At 42.8% G+C, this 15,823-nt stretch overlaps 1 protein-coding gene across 11 annotated transcripts in view; it reads right to left on the bottom strand.

The window, feature by feature from the left end:
- Window positions 1–15,823, bottom strand: part of ELMO1 (engulfment and cell motility 1) — a 555,188-nt gene that overhangs the window by 159,186 nt on the left and 380,179 nt on the right. For 8 of the 11 annotated variants that reach the window (XM_021079239.2, XM_021079236.2, XM_085005792.1 and 5 more), the window contains one exon: window positions 10,002–10,138. In XM_021079239.2, the coding sequence (XP_020934898.1) occupies window positions 10,002–10,138 (137 nt within the window). Of the gene's footprint in view, window positions 1–9,494; window positions 9,802–10,001; window positions 10,139–15,823 lie in introns of those variants that run through there. The other 3 variants (XM_085005795.1, XM_085005794.1, XM_085005796.1) reach the window with 2 other exon arrangements.

Here is a 15,823-nt window from a genome sequence, read left to right as displayed (position 1 = left end):
CCCAAAGTGTAGTTAATAAAAGGGAAAAGAAGTGCCAAAAGTCACTGAATGGAGTTAGAAAGCGCAGTTAACTGAAAGAGTGGCTGTTATTATGTTCAGGGATGGTCTGCACTTGAACCATGGGGATGTCATGTACAGCATAGAGAATAAAGTCAGTAATATTGTTAGAACTCTATATGGTGACAGATGGTAACCAGATATATCGTGGTGGTCATTTCAGAGCATGTAAAAATATCAAATCACCATGTTGTATGCCTGAAATTAATATGATACCGTATGTCAATTATAATTCAATAAAAAGATATGAATATTTTAAAAAGGAACTGATGTGTCTCACCACTGTCCAGCAGAAGAACCTATCAATTCTTGGCTTCTCAAAATTGGCAAGTCTCAATTTAGCACGTTACACTTTTTTTTTTCCTTTTTGTGGCCACACCTGCTTCACATGGAAGTTCCCAGCCTAGGGGTCAAATCTGAGCTGCAGCTTGCTGGCCTACACCACAGCCACAGCAATACCAGATCCAAGCTGCATCTGTGACCTATGCCACAGCTTGCAGCAATGCGAGATCCTTAACCCACTGAACGAGGCCAAGGATCAAACCCACATCCTCATGGATACTGGTTGGGTTCTTAACCTGCTAAGCCACAATGGGAATTCCACATGGCACACATTTAAAAAAAGATACACTGATTCTAGGAAGGCTTTGGAAATGAGAAGAGCCTTAAGCCAGACCGTGTGCATAAAGGAACCCCCAAGATGTGTCTTTATTGTTGTCAAGCTTGTCCCAAAATTATTTGTGCAACTCAATCACAGTAAATATCGTTTTTTATAAACGCTCCAGTTATAAAAAATGTCAAGAAAGCAAAACACGTCAGCAGTGTTTTCAGCCAACTAAACCTATCAGTCAACTTTTAAACAGATTTTAAACAGTTTAACCATTTCTTATTGAAATTATAAGAACAGAGTCAACAAAATCTAATTCTTTCTGGATGACTCAGGGATCCTCATACAAAACCCCTTCATGAGGAGACAAGGCCAGGCTGTTAGTGGCACCAGGCCAGGACAGTCCCTGGAAATGAACCACTTTACAGCCGCACCTGTTTCTTCATAAAACGTGCACACACCCTGTGTAGCTGGGACCACTAAGATGGCACACTGAGATGGGCATTCTATTACATTAATTACTAAATTCTAGAGAGAAGCCTGTCTACTTTTTCTGAAAATGTTTGCTGCCAGCCTTGCCATGATATCCTTTTCCTTTTCAGAGGCATTTAGAACCCTGTGCCACCTGGTGCTTGCTCCAGGCCAGACTCAGCTAAGTAGTTTATGTGCCCGACACGGTCCAGGGCTTAGCACCCGCCCAGCCGTGGTAATGTTCCCATCCCCATCTTACAGATGAGGAATCTGAAGCCGACAGGGCCGAATCCCTCGCACAAGGTTATCCAGCTGGCAGTGGGGGACCTGGCCTTTGAATGACCAGGGTGTCCATCCTCTGAGATTTTGGCTAAGCTCCTGCATCACCTGCAGTACATCTGTGGGCAGCTGGGAGAGGGGCATCCCTCATCACCCGCAACCCTGTACAAGAGGACTTCCTCCTCCCTCAGAAATTTGTCCCCACCGTGCTCAAAATCCCCTTTTGCATCCAAACCAAAGTTTGGTGGCTCCTCATACTGAGGTAGGGGAAAATCTATATTTACGGATATTTGAACTAATCAAAGCAGCTCAATTATGCTGCACAACCAAGTGCAAATTACTGTTTGTCTGCTGTGATCAGCACCTCCCATTTGCATGGGGCAACTTACAAAGCCTACCTTTGAGGGCCTAATTCTCACCATGACTCAGGGAAACACCATTGTTATTATTATTATTGTTATTGTTGTTGTTGTTATTCCTACTCATCTTAGATGGGAAAGAACTTGGCAGCTATTGGACATGGTCAAGGTCATACTGCTGGTAAGGGGCCACTGCTGGGACTGTCAGAAGACCCTCTTGCTGCTCTCAGCCTGGGTTCTTTCCTCTCCACTTTGCATTCTCAGTGGGAGAAGGGAGATTGCTCCCAGGGACAAAAATTGGTGCTTTAGATATATGCATGACTAGGTCACTTTGCTATACAGCAGAAATTGACCGAACGTTAGAAATCAACTATCATAAAAAAATTTCAAAAAATTGGTTTTTGGAGGAGGAAAAAATCTGAGCCTTTTAATGTATAAAGCGTAGGTGTATATACATTACATAAGCAGATATTGTATCTACATAATTAAAGTTTCAGGGGGAGGGTGGTTAAGGGAAAGATGTCTACAAAAGCTTCTTGGTGGGGCTGTTATTCAAACGAGTTTGAGAAATACTACCTCATCCCACAGTGGCCTCCCTGCCTTGGTCAGGACCATGTTGCCTGTAATTAATACATTTCTTTTTAGAAAGGACATACACTAGGATCTATTTAAAAAAACACCTCTAGAAAATAATTAGTACAGTCGGTCTCTTTCTTAGTTTTTCTGCTGTCTCTGGGCAGCATGATTGATACTGATGAGGACATGCCATGATTACTGTCCAACAGAAAGTGGCAAAGACATAAAAAAGGGTACCACTACCTTAAGAGAACACCTTAAACACACTCAAACACACACACACACACACACAAACCATTTGCTACCTATCCAAGGGAAAACATCAAAGGAAAAAATAAATCTATTCATATAATACATTTGCTACTAGAAGAGATGTGATTTCCTTTATGCCAAACTCAAAGACCTCTGTGAAACATGAGAAGCCTTTTGAATAAATACTCCTAAATGGCCTAGACAGCTGAAAAATGGTAACCTCCTACTATATTAGGGCTCTTTAAAAGATTTTCCCCTCCTTAAATATTCATGTTTCAATTAAAATGTACACCTCCTTTATTAAGCACACCAGGCCCCGGGTTCAGATCAATAACAGCAGCACTAGATGGAATTCTAATGAAGATAAACAACGCCGAGTCCTCCCCAGCTTCCCCTGGGCACGGATGCACAAAGCCTCCTTTCACAACTTGCTCCAAGATATTTTACAGTCACCTGCCTCATGCAAATGAGGAGATTCATGTTTATTCATGGTGAGAGTTACAGACCACCTTTCATTCCCTAGGCCAGCTCAGCTAACCAACAGAGTGCTGTCTGCACCACTATGAAGTTGAGCTGGCCTGGCAGGGGGACGTCTGAATATCTAATGGCCCCCTGAAAAGCATGCACAGAAAGTCAGTAAGCTGGAAGCAGTTTGGGGGGCAAACATAGTTCCCTTTTTAAATCACGCCATCACTGCCTTTGAGCTTTCAAACAATTGCTTTTCTATACCCCACCATAATCCAGGAGATGTGACTGGTTAGTGGCTATTTTCCAAGGATAACCTTCCAGGGAACTTCTCAGGATGTTTTCTCCATCCTGCTCTCTATTTCTCCCTAACTGAGATTTTTTCACCCACTGACTCGGAAGAAGCTGGTAGCTTAGCCAGAGGCAGCTGCAGCTTTGTTTGATGGGCCTGGGTTCGCCCCATGCCTAGCCTCTCCTATATAAGGAAGGGATGGTTTCTTATTTGCGAGCCTGAGATTCTAACCTCTACCATGCATGCTTTGCTTGTCATGCTGCCAGCTGACGTTTTAAAAGAGTGCTTTTGCTCTAGAGGGATGGCATTTTTCAAATCATTAGTTTCTTCCATCTTGGAAACTAGAATGAATGCCAGTCACTTGATCTCGGCTTTTAATGTCTCTTTGATAACATCTGAGTTAACACTAATGTTATGAACAAAATCACAATTTAAAAAATCAAAAACAAACGAACAAACGTACAAATATCCGGCCATCCCTGGAGAGATCTGGGCAACTAGGTAATTGCTGGAGAGGCCTTAACACTTTCCAGCCATCAAGTACAGGAAAACCATGGGACCTGGCTGAGTTTTAGGCTGCTACCCATGACTGGTCACGTGGAAAACCAAGGTACCTCATACAGTTGTTTGGAAAAAGACACTGCCAACATTTCAGCCTAAACCTTATTTATACCAAGGGTAAATGAGTTATTTAACTCAGTTCAGAACTTAAATGAGGGCCTATAGCTTCACGTCTTTGGTTTTTTTTAATTCCTTTTTGAAACATAATGGTCAAAAAATATCTTCTTTTGAAAAGGGCAATTGACTCACATTTCATGGACAGAATTTATCTTGTTGGCTTACAAAAAGAACGCTTTCCAACTTGCATATAATATTTTGCTTCCCCAAGTCTTTTGACATTTATTACTTCAACTAAAGATCATCCCAACCACCATAAGAGAGAGTGATAGACTACTGGTATCCCCCCCTTTCTTCCGTTTAATTTTCAGGCATCGAGCTCTTTGGAGAGCAGAATCAGGGAGAACCTGGGCCTTGCAGACCAACAAACATAGCTCTTCATCATGCACGCCATATATATGGGTCATTCATATGTGTTACGTTATGTCAACTGATGTAATTCTACGGACAAAATTCACCCTTAGTGATCCAAGCTACCGTAATGTTTGGAAAAAATCTATCAATAACATTGGCTCTACCCCAAAGATTGAATTGGCATATGGTGCCTGCCGTCGGGCTCTGGGATAACAGAGCTTTCAAAGCCCAGCCCCTCTTCCCCCCCACCCCACCCCCGCCCCAGTGATTCTAACACACAGGCAGGATGAGAAATACTGCTCCACGCAAATACAGATTTTGATGTATATACCCTTGCTCAAATGTTTGAAGCGGAGCAGCCAGCCACAAAAGCTTTAAATGAGATTCCCATGTCTGAAATATCCAAATCACTTGCCTCCTCTTTCCTACTCCTGCTCAGAAATGAAGGCTTCATTGAAATGATTATGGAGCCACTTGTGTGCCGAGGTATCCAGCTGCAGTTTAGCTCTTCTCTAATGCCCGTGACAATGAATAATGTATCCTCTAAAATATTGGTAATAAAAGGCAAAAACAGAATACCAACTCAATGGGCTGAATCAATGGATTACTCTGCAGAGACTGCTATATTGAGAAACTGAAAGAAAGTACTTTTCAAAGCATAAATATTTTAATCACTCTCTAATTCTACTTCTCTTAAATAAATGAAAAACATCCCATCTGCTGCTTCCCAGGTCTGAGGGAGTGGGAAGACCTGGCTGATTTTCCGGACACTCACTTCCAGCAGCAGCATTAACTACTTACTAAGCATTAGGTACCTAACAGCTAGTGTTCCCAAAGCCGAATGGCAGAAGAGATTCCTGTGTCTGCTGCAGTCTGGTATTGTTTGTTGGAAAAAATCAGAATTTGAGATTGAGGGGTATTGCTTCTCCAGTAATGAGCTAAAGAAGGCTGATAGCTAAGCCCTTCTTACAGAAGCCTGGGTCTCAGGTTGACAATTAAATCAACCATCCAGGCTTCCATTCAAAGTGGCGAAAACCTGAGAAGATGTCCAAGAAAGTTCAAAGAAACTGTGTCTCCTACAGGACTTTTTAAAGATACTTCTGAATTCCAATATGGATGATCTTAGGAAATACGAAAAAACATTAAAAAATCTATCAGTAACACCAAACCCACATTTGCTCCTAAATTCAATCTCTTCTGCTACCAAGTTAATAACAAGGAGAAAAGTGGACTGATTAAAATTTCACCTTTTCCTCTTTTCCAATGTATTATCTGTTCAAGCGAACAGTGACTGAGAGACAGGCAGCAGGAAAAAAAATCAGAAAAGGTCTTTTTTTTTTTTTTTTCTTTTCTTTTGTTAAGGCCAAGGAGACAAAGAGGAAAAGAAAAGGGACATAATTATATCTGTATTTGAGCAACCACTAGCAGAACTCTGTGACCGGTATTATGCTGATCTACCAGCAAAAAGAACAACAACAAAAGCTCTGTCCATGTTTCATTAATTTAAATGGATACCCACAGCTACAAATCTAATATACTTACAATTTAAATACACATCAGAATAATGCCCCCCCCCCATTGGTGCATATATTCTAATCCCCATAATCTTTGAATGTATTTCCTATACGGCAAAAGGGATTTTTTTTTTTTTCTTTTTACAGCCATGCCTGTGGCATATGAAAGTTTCCAGGCTAGGAGTCACACTGGAGTTACAGCTGTCCGCCTACACCACAGCCACAGCAACACTAGATTTGGGCCGCATCCGCTAACTACACTGTAGCTCGTGGCAATGCCAGATCCTTAAGCCACTGAGTGAGGCCAGGGATAGAACCTGCATCCTCAGGGATACTATGTTGGGTTCTTAACGTACTGAGCCACACCAAAAACTCTGGTGAAAGGGAATTTAGATGGCATGTGAAATGAATGTTGCTAATCATCTGACCCTAACATGGGGAAGACGACCCTGGACTCTCCAGCTGGTCCAGTGTGATCACAGGGGTCCTGACAAGTGAAAGATGGAAGCACAAAAGGCATCAGAGTGATGAGATGTGATGTGGAAAGGACTGGACTTGCAGATGCTGGTGTTGAAAATGGACAAAGAAGGTCATGAGCCAAGGAATGCAGGCAATTTCCAGAACCTGGAAGAGGCAAGGAAATGATCGCCTACCCCAAGAGCCTCCAGAAAGGAACACAGCTCTGCTGACACCTTGATTTTAGCCCCAAGAGACCCATTTTTGGCTCTTGAACTATGGAACTGTAAAATAATAAGTTTGTATTGTTTAAGCCACTAAGTTTGTGGCAATATGTTACAGCAGGATTAGAAAATTAATACACATATGATAAAAAGTATATAACTGATACACTTTTCTGGTTACAGAAGTAAGGCATGCATTGTATTAAAAAGAAAAAAGCAAACATGTTTTTGTCTTTGTTTTTCCTTTTTGGTCACACCCATGGCATGCAGAAGTTCCCGGTCCTAGGCCAGGGATCGAACTTGCACCACAGGAGCAAGCTGAGCCACAGCAGTGACAACACCAGATCCTTAACCTGTGGCACCACCAAGGAACTCTGCAAACATTTTTAGCGCAGAAAACTTAAGTGCCTTGTCATACCCATCCTTGATCCTCCTCTGATATCCATTCTTGACCAAAGGACACGTGGAGTGGGGCTTTCTGCCTCTCGGACCTCCAGCTGCCATAAACCATCTCTACTTGGCATCCGATGTGTGACATAACGTAACATAAACATCATTAGTTTATGATGGTCCAATGCAAAAAGATGGCACCAGAGCCATAGTAAGAAACTGCATTTGAACCTGGCTCTTAGATCTTGCTGAAGAAACATTTTGCAGCCATATAATTACAAAAAAAAAAAAAAAAAAAAAAGGTTTCAGCATCACACTCTGGGAGGCTTGCTGTCACCTAGCAGAACTGCTCACCCTGTGCAGGAGAACGTCTCCACCAACCGCAGCACACAGCCACGAGGACCAACACGGATCCGCGAGCCGAGCTCACCTCCTCCCTGCAGCCTCCAGACTGAGGCCTCTGCTTGCCTTTGCTGACGATGTACGCTTGGGGCTTCATGACCTAAACTTATAAATTCTACAGGAATTAACTGTCTACATACTCATTCCCTGGAGCCGTTCTGCTCTAGGAATTTGGTAATATTTTCTAGACATCTTATCTGTGCCTAGATCAACAACAATGATATTCGTAGTTTAAAAGGTACAGAAATGCAGATTTCTGTAATTCTGAAATCCCCTCAGAAAGCAGATGGATACCTTATGCCAGAATGCATGACATTCTTTTAGGAGAATGGGTGTCCCCAGCACATAAGAGCTGGGGACCAGACAGATTTCAGAAACCCTGCAGCACAGGAAGAGTTGAACTGATCCAGAGGTGAAGCGGTCACAGCCATTTCCCAGACTACTGATTTATCTCTCCACTTTGCGGGGCTTGACTGAACAAAGGTCTTCCTGCTCCTTCTTCCTTCTCTTCCAAGAAGAGTTTGTACCTGAATTGCAAAGTCTCTCATAATCAAGCAAAGTACATTTAGGAGGCTGCAGTTACAATCATAAGGGAATTAAGGGGCTTCTTTCCTCCACTTCCCTTCCTGAGTCATGTCTGTCCCAGGGCATCAGTGCTCAGACACTTGCAGCTCTGCAATGCAGTTCCCAGATCTGTGTTTGCCACAGAAGGGGGTTGCGGGGGCCTGTTTCAATGAATTAAATGGATGGCCCAGGAAGTATATAAAAGGACTGAGGATCATGTAAGCCAGTACATAGGTTTTTTTTTTTTTTTTTTTTTTTTTTGGTCTTTCCATCTTTTTGCCTTTTCTAGGGCCACTTCCCGTGGCATATGGAGGTTCCCAGGCTAGGGATCTAATTGGAGCTGTAGACGCTGGCCTACACCGGAGCCACAGTAACGTCAGATCCAAGCAACCTACACCACAGCTCACAGCAATGCCAGATCCTTAACCCACTGAGCAAGGCCAGGGATCGAACCCACAACCTCATGGTTCCTAGTTGGATGAGTTAATCACTGTGTCACGACGGGAACTCCTAGGTTTTTTAAAAAATCAAAAAATTTTCTGTAAAGGCGATTATAACTATAATGAATAGCAATACAATAAACACGGAAGATGTAAACTAGGACATCAACATCACGAAATGTGAGGGAGGGGAGTAAAAAAAAATGTAGCTCTTTTAGATTGTGTTTGAACTTATACGACGGTCAGTCTAAAGCAAGTAGATAGAGGTATGGGTTAACATACTTGAAAACCAGTAAACACAAATCAAAAACACACAATAGATTTACCAAAAAAAAAAAAAAAAAAAAAAAAAAAGAAGAAGAAGAAGAAGAAGGAAGGAGGAAGGAAGGGGAAAAAAAGGAACTAAAGAGAGGACCCAGAATGACGGGGTGGGAGTGGTGTTCTCTGCTACAGCTGCAGGTGAGATCGTGATACTGACGGAGACCGTCAGATTCTAACCTGGGGGAAGAGTGTCCTTTTCCTGGTTTTCTTCTTTTTCAACCAATTTTGGTTCAAGATGCCACACACCAGAAATATGGTGGAAAAGAAGGACCAGATGTAAGTTTAGAGAAAAGGGAACAGGAAGGCAAAGACCAACGAGAACAGCAGGTGACCTTGGAATTCAAGTACATGCCCATGCTAAGGCTCCACTCCACCCCCAGACTGTGAGATCAGATGCTTAGATTCTTTCCAAACAGTAATGTCCCTGGTACCAGGTCAGCAGACATGAGTGATGGCGCCAACCAAACCCAGAGCCATATACCATAGCAAACTAGAATTATTAAATACGGCGCCAACCAAATCCAGAGCCATATACCATAGCAAACTAGAATTATTAAATACGTAAACATACTGGTCCCAAACATCGGTTGTGATTAGCCATGCCATGATTGCTAACAAGGCTTCTTATCTAAGGATAAAGATTTTTGTTTATCTAAAAAGGTGCACGTGATGTTTCTGTTTCCTCCAAGTTGGTCAACATTCTCCTCTCTACCCAACATTCAACTCAAATAGAAATGTGAAATTCACATGCTTCAAAAAGTCAAATGCTCTCTGATAAACTTACTCAACTCCCTGAAAGAGGTCTTGCATTTTAATAAAAACTCATCATGACATAGCCAAGGGAAGTTATCTCAACATATTTATAACCTACAAAGAAACCAAGTGACCATGGCAGTCTTCCTCATCTCATTGTCTCCCTGGCAGCCACCTGCGCAGGTGGAGGGAAGGCATTTTCCCCACTAGGTCCTGCAGTAACAAGGTATCCTGGATCGATGCCATTAAAGGAAAAAGTTCACCTTCTCGGTATTTCTCAAGAGAGAGTCTTTGCTGGTGGCTCTGCTTAGGAAGCCAAAAGGAACACGGCTGCTCCAAGCTCATCCCTAGAGAGATGAGAGCATCACTAGCACACAGCTTCCTGTCTATATGGGTAAACTTGCTTTTCTTTCTCCATCTTCAAAGCAAGTTAAAATCACAGTGTTCCCCATTCTCCTTCCACGCACAGCTAAGGGACCCTACCAAGGTGGGGGTTAGTCCAATGGGGACACAGGAAGCTGCTGCCTCTGCCTCAGATTCACCTCACCTTGTTGAAGTCTTCAGAAGTTGCTCTCATTTCCTTCCACGTCTTGTTCAGAAGCTGGATACAGATGCAGAAAAACTCCTCGAAGGATCTGTCATGGGTGAAGAACATCGGGTGGAAGTCGTTGCAGGTCTCACTGGCTGGAGGACAGAGGAGGGAAAGAAGGCAGGATGTTTGAAAAGGAAAATGAAAGGACACAGCCACGCGCTCTGAAGGGAGATGACAGGAGGCATATGTGGCTCAAGCCACAGTGGAAGAGAGGTGTTTTGAAAAAGCAACCAAAAGACAGTCACTGTGGAACTTTGAAGTTTAAGGTCGGGTGGTCAGACCTACCCTTAGGCACCTATTTTGACTGAAGGAAGTTAGCTCCTAACTCACCCCAAGATATGATCTTTTGGCTTTGGATCCCTGGTGTTGAACAGGGGCTCTGCATCTGCCTTCTTGACGTTATAAAGATTATTCAAACTACCCTGTCAGTCACAGCTCCTCCATCACCCTTTATTTCCCATGTCTCAACAGAATAACTGGCAGAAGAGGAGCTTTCCCGAATACACGATTAATTGCAACTTTGGGAAGAGCATCCTTGATTATTTCTCCAGGGGGCTCTTTTCCCTCTTATGGAAGTAAGCAGGGGACAGCTGAGATCATTAACCAGCTGATACCATTAACCATGTGCTTTACGTCCCCAGACACAGGTGGCTGGAGGTCAAAACAACCCAAGTGGCTTTAAAGGCCACCAGTGGTTCAGTCCTGGACCAAACCCTGAAGTCAATCAGATAGCCTTCAAGCCATGACAAAAGCTTCCTTGGGTTTCACCCAGGGCTCTGAGTGCTAGTTGTGGCCACCTCTCTCCTCCTTCCCAGACCAGCACACCAGCCCCTCCCTTCTCAGCTGTCTGTCAAGCTTACCTTTTTCAGCCCTTTCACATACACTGTGAGCTCTACAACGCCTCTTACTGTTCGTGTCTTATGGATGAGGACAGGAGCCCAAGAAAGTAGGCTTTGTGACCCCCAAAATAGGATCCTAAGTTTTAAAAAAAAAAGCTTCCCAAAATATAAAATCTTATGTATGATAAAAGAATTCTAATTTTAATTGACATCTATTTAAAGACCAATTTGTCTTCAAGGCCCCAAATGGTAGAACTGCAGGCCCTGGAAGCCTGGGAGAGGAGGAGGTGGTGGGGTGGGAGTAGGGTTTACAGCAAGGACCTTCGGTAGCTGGGGAAGGCCTGATGCATGCCGTGTAGTTGAACGCGGACTCTACTTAGTTAAATATTCTCTGGTGAAGGCCCCTGGTGGGTGAACCCTGATCAAACCTAAGTGGACACAGTCTGCTTGGCAGGGACACACCCATATGTAAACTTCTTCTATCCTCACTCCTTATAATAACAAGTGCTGTCTTCTTCCAGACAACGTCAGGGCATAGGCGAGCAGCAGCATGCAGTCATGTAAAAAAGTTGGGGTCTGGGGGCAGAAGATTAAGGTTCAAGTTCAGCCCACACCAATGACGAGCAAGTCACTTCACATTTCTGAGCCTTGATGTTCTAAACTAAAGAATGGAAATGCAATCTCCCTTCTCCATAGGCTTTGGAGAAGATCAAACGACATGATTTGTGAGAAAGTGCTTTGGAAGGATAAGTTGCACAAACAGGGAACAAGGTGGTGGTGATGACAACTGTTGTGCCAGCATATTGTTTCCAGCAACATAGGCTGTTCTTTGATTCTTAGTCAAGCCTGTTACATCTCAGAACTTAGAGGCAAAAATGTGTAAGTCACCCACTCCAGCTCATGTAACTGGTAGAGATGGTGAAAGTGAATGTCTGATCTGACACAACAACGTAATTTAAAGAACTTGAAAGGTAAACACAGGTGGATTGTGTGTTTGCTGCCCTGGGCAAAGAGCTGTCAGTCTCACTTTCACAAGCGTGGAAGCTAATAAAATTTACAAGTCTACAGAAGCACTTTAAAAAACTATCGCCATACAAAAACTCATTATTAATCACATTATCACCGTATCTTTTTCAAGCCCAGTGTGATTACATAAATACTTTATGCCCTAGTTAAAGTTTTTATGGGACTACTGAAGCTGAGATAGCCAGACAAACCTGAGCAACATCATTAATAACAGGAATCTGGGGCCAGACGATTGTGTATAACACACCAAGGGCTCTATTAGCCTCATCTTCACAGCAACCCAGGAGGTAGGCATGATGCTTATCCTCATTTTATATATGGAGGAAGGTGAAACGTGGAGAAATTAAGCCTTCCATCATGAGCCTTTTGTAGGTGGCCCCAAATGAGCATTTGAAACCCACAGTTCAGTTGACCCAGCAGCCGCTTTCCTGCTCTACTAGACATCAAGAGCTTAGGGCACTGCCTCGTGATTGCTGCTTTGAAAATTAATTTTTCCACCCACACTCCTAGCTCTCCTTGCACTCCCCCTTCAACAGAGACCAGGATCTTGACTCACAGTCCAGCAGGGCTGACAGCAAGTGCGCAGCCAGCATGTGCTGATGGACAACACCTGGCCATGTGTCAGTACCAACAACGGCCATACCGCTGACACCAACCACACGTCAGGCACTATGTTACTCTTACTTATTCTATCAAGCACGTAGGAAGAAAACATCAAGTTCTTTTTCAGAAAAACTAGAAGAAATAGGAGCGGTAGAAAGGTTAGGAAAGTTGTCCAAGTCACATGACTTGCAAAGGGCAGAGCTGGGGTTCAATTTGAGTTGACTTGGCTCCAAATGAACCGCACCTCGGCCACACCCCCCTCTCCTCAACACAAATCTGAAAGAATTGCTTTTCCACCTGTAGAAGATATTTATGAAGTAAAATCCTACAAATGGCACGACTTTAAATATGAATGCTGAGGGTGTATTTAGAGTCTAGGGTTCCTCTGCTTCCTCTGATTGGAGTTACTTTCAAATCAGCAGGGTTACACTCCTCCTCTGGACCTCACCTCTCCTCTCCCTGGGTCAGGTCAAACTGCACATCTGCTAACTCTCTTGAATGCCCAAGAAGTAGTCTACCTGGTTCTAGCTTCTACTGAACCAAATCCTTTGGCTTCCTCAACATAATCTCAACTTCCGTAACACACCAAGTTTTCCCCAGATAGTCACTGAGGAAGAGTCACAGTGGATGAATTAATCAGACTTATTTCAAGAAATTAAGAGCTTGAGTTCTGTGTTAATAGAACCCCAATTCTGTTCATTGCAACAATGTGCCCCCCTGAAAAACTATACCTCCCAGCTTCCCTTGAAACTACGAGTGGTCATGATGAAACAATCCCAACCAATGATAGAAAAATGGAAATTGCTGGAAAGACCTTTAAAAAGCAGGAGACTTGACTGGCTTGTCCCTGATACCTCTGCCTTCACACTTCAATTTCTTTGTGTATGGAACACAGGAATGATGGTTGGAGCTCCTGCAGCCATTCTGTCAGCTTAAAAACAAAGGCTATACCTTAGAGGAGTATGTTAGAAGGAGCTCCTGAAGACACTGTGGATTCACCATATCAACCCTGAATTACCTTCCTAAGGAATTCTTTGTATACAATTTATTGAAGTCATTGTTTTCAATTTCTGTTACTCTTAGTTACACAAACTACTGAAAACTTAAACTGATGCAAGCATACAGACATTGGCATAAGAGGACAAAATGTTCAGAGGCCATGGAAGCAGGAATGAAGAGGCAAGATCATTACAGTCAAACAGACCTCAAAGACCAAAATTGATGCTCCCTAACATGCTATGTAATCTTATACAGTTAAATTCCCTGAATCTGATTTCTCATTTGTAAAACATATGATCATAGAAAGTTTGTAAGCATGAAGTTAGATTATGTACATAAAGTTTGTGGTAAAGTACCCAGCACATAGTATAGGCTTATTAAAAATGACTATTAGGCATTATTTTTATCATCATTATCAGAGGACTATATAGCTTTTTATGTAATGATTTTTATTTTTTTCCGTTATAGCTGGTTTACAGTGTCCTGTCAATTTTATGCTGTATAGCATGATGACCCAGTTACACATGCCTGTATACATTCTTTTTTCTCGTATTATCATGCTCCATCATAAGTGACTAGACATATTCCCAGTGGTACACAGCAGGATCTCATTGCTAATCCAGTCCGAAGACAATAGTTTGCATCTATTAACCCCAAGCTCCCCAACCACCCCACTCCCTCCCCTTCCTCTTTGGCAACCACAATATACAGCTTTTTAAAGACATTAACAATTCTAGGAGATAAGGAAGGACAGAAAAATATGGTGAATGGCTCTTGAGGTCCTATTGATAGGGAGGGGGTGGGATCAACCGATCACTCTTGTTGTTATGTCAAAAACGTATAGAATACCCAGATTCCAAAGCTGAAATGCTGAGGGAACATGTGCCCATCAGCAGAGCAAAGGTAAATCAACACTGTCTCCAGCTAAAACAGCACCTGTTCCTTCCCACTGCATTGTGTTATGAAAAGAACCTACATTTTCGAACCAGGTAAGCCTTGACTCCAGCTCTCACTAGGTTGGTGATGCAAGCACGTCTTTATCAATAAGAGACACCCACTAATTGCCTCCTGAGGTGGTAGGGGGTGAAACATCTGGGCCTCGACACAGAGTAAGTCTAAGTTCCCATCTTCCCTTCAAATCTCCAAATATCATCCAAGTCTCATAGGCTTTTTTTTTTTTTTTTTTTTTTTTTTTTAGGGCTGCACCGACAGCATATGGAAGTTCCCAGGCTAGGGGTTGAATCAGAGCTGCAGCTGCCCGCCTACGCCTACGCCACAGCACCATGGGATCTGAGCCGCGTCCGCGACCTGTACCACAGCTCATGGCAACACCACATTCTTTTTTTTTTTTTTTTTTTTTTTTTTTTTTTTTTTTTTTTTTTTTTTTTTTTTTTTAATTTTATTTTCCCACTGTACAGCAAGGGGGTCAGGTTATCCTTACATGTATACATTACAATTACAGTTTTTCCCCCACCATTTCTTCTGTTGCAACATGAGTATCTAGACATAGTTCTCAATGCTATTCAGCGGGATCTCCTTGTAAATCTATTCTACGTTGTGACTGATAAGCCCAAGCTCCCAATCCCTCCCACTCCCTCCCCCTCCCATCAGGCAACCACAAGTCTCTTCTCCCAAGTCCATGATTGATTTTCTTTTCTGAGGAGATGTTCATTTGTGCTGGATATTAGATTCCAGTTATAAGTGATGTCATATGGTATTTGTCTTTGTCTTTCTGGCTCATTTCACTCAGTATGAGATTCTCTAGTTCCATCCATGTTGCTGCAAATGGCATGATGTCATCCTTTTTTATGGCTGAGTAGTATTCCATCGTGTATATATACCACATCTTCCGAATCCAATCCTCTGTCGATGGACATTTGGATTGTTTCCATGTCCTGGCTATTGTGAATAGTGCTGCAATGAACATGCGGGTGCATGTGTCTCTTTTAAGTAGAGCTTTGTCCGGATAGATGCCCAAGAGTGGGATTGCAGGGTCATATGGAAGTTCTATGTATAGATTTCTAAGGTATCTCCAAACTGTTCTCCATAGTGGCTGTACCAGTTTACATTCCCACCAGCAGTGCAGGAGGGTTCCCTTTTCTCCACAGCCCCTCCAGCACTTGTTATTTGTGGATTTATGAATGATGGCCATTCTGACTGGTGTGAGGTGGTATCTCATGGTAGTTTTGATTTGCATTTCTCTTATAATCAGCGATGTTGAGCATTTTTTCATGTGTTTGTTGGCCATCTGTATATCTTCCTTGGAGAAATGTCTATTCAGGTCTTTTGCCCATTTTTCCATTGATTGAT

This window comes from Sus scrofa, chromosome 18 (assembly GCF_054392235.1).
Source record: "Sus scrofa isolate SSC_HxYL_T2T_F1_AM1 chromosome 18, Sscrofa_HxYL_maternal_Yorkshire_Landrace_v2.0, whole genome shotgun sequence".
Lineage (NCBI taxonomy): Eukaryota > Metazoa > Chordata > Mammalia > Artiodactyla > Suidae > Sus > Sus scrofa.
The sequence above is the reverse complement of the archived record's forward strand: the minus strand, read 5'-3'. Positions and strand labels throughout refer to the sequence as shown.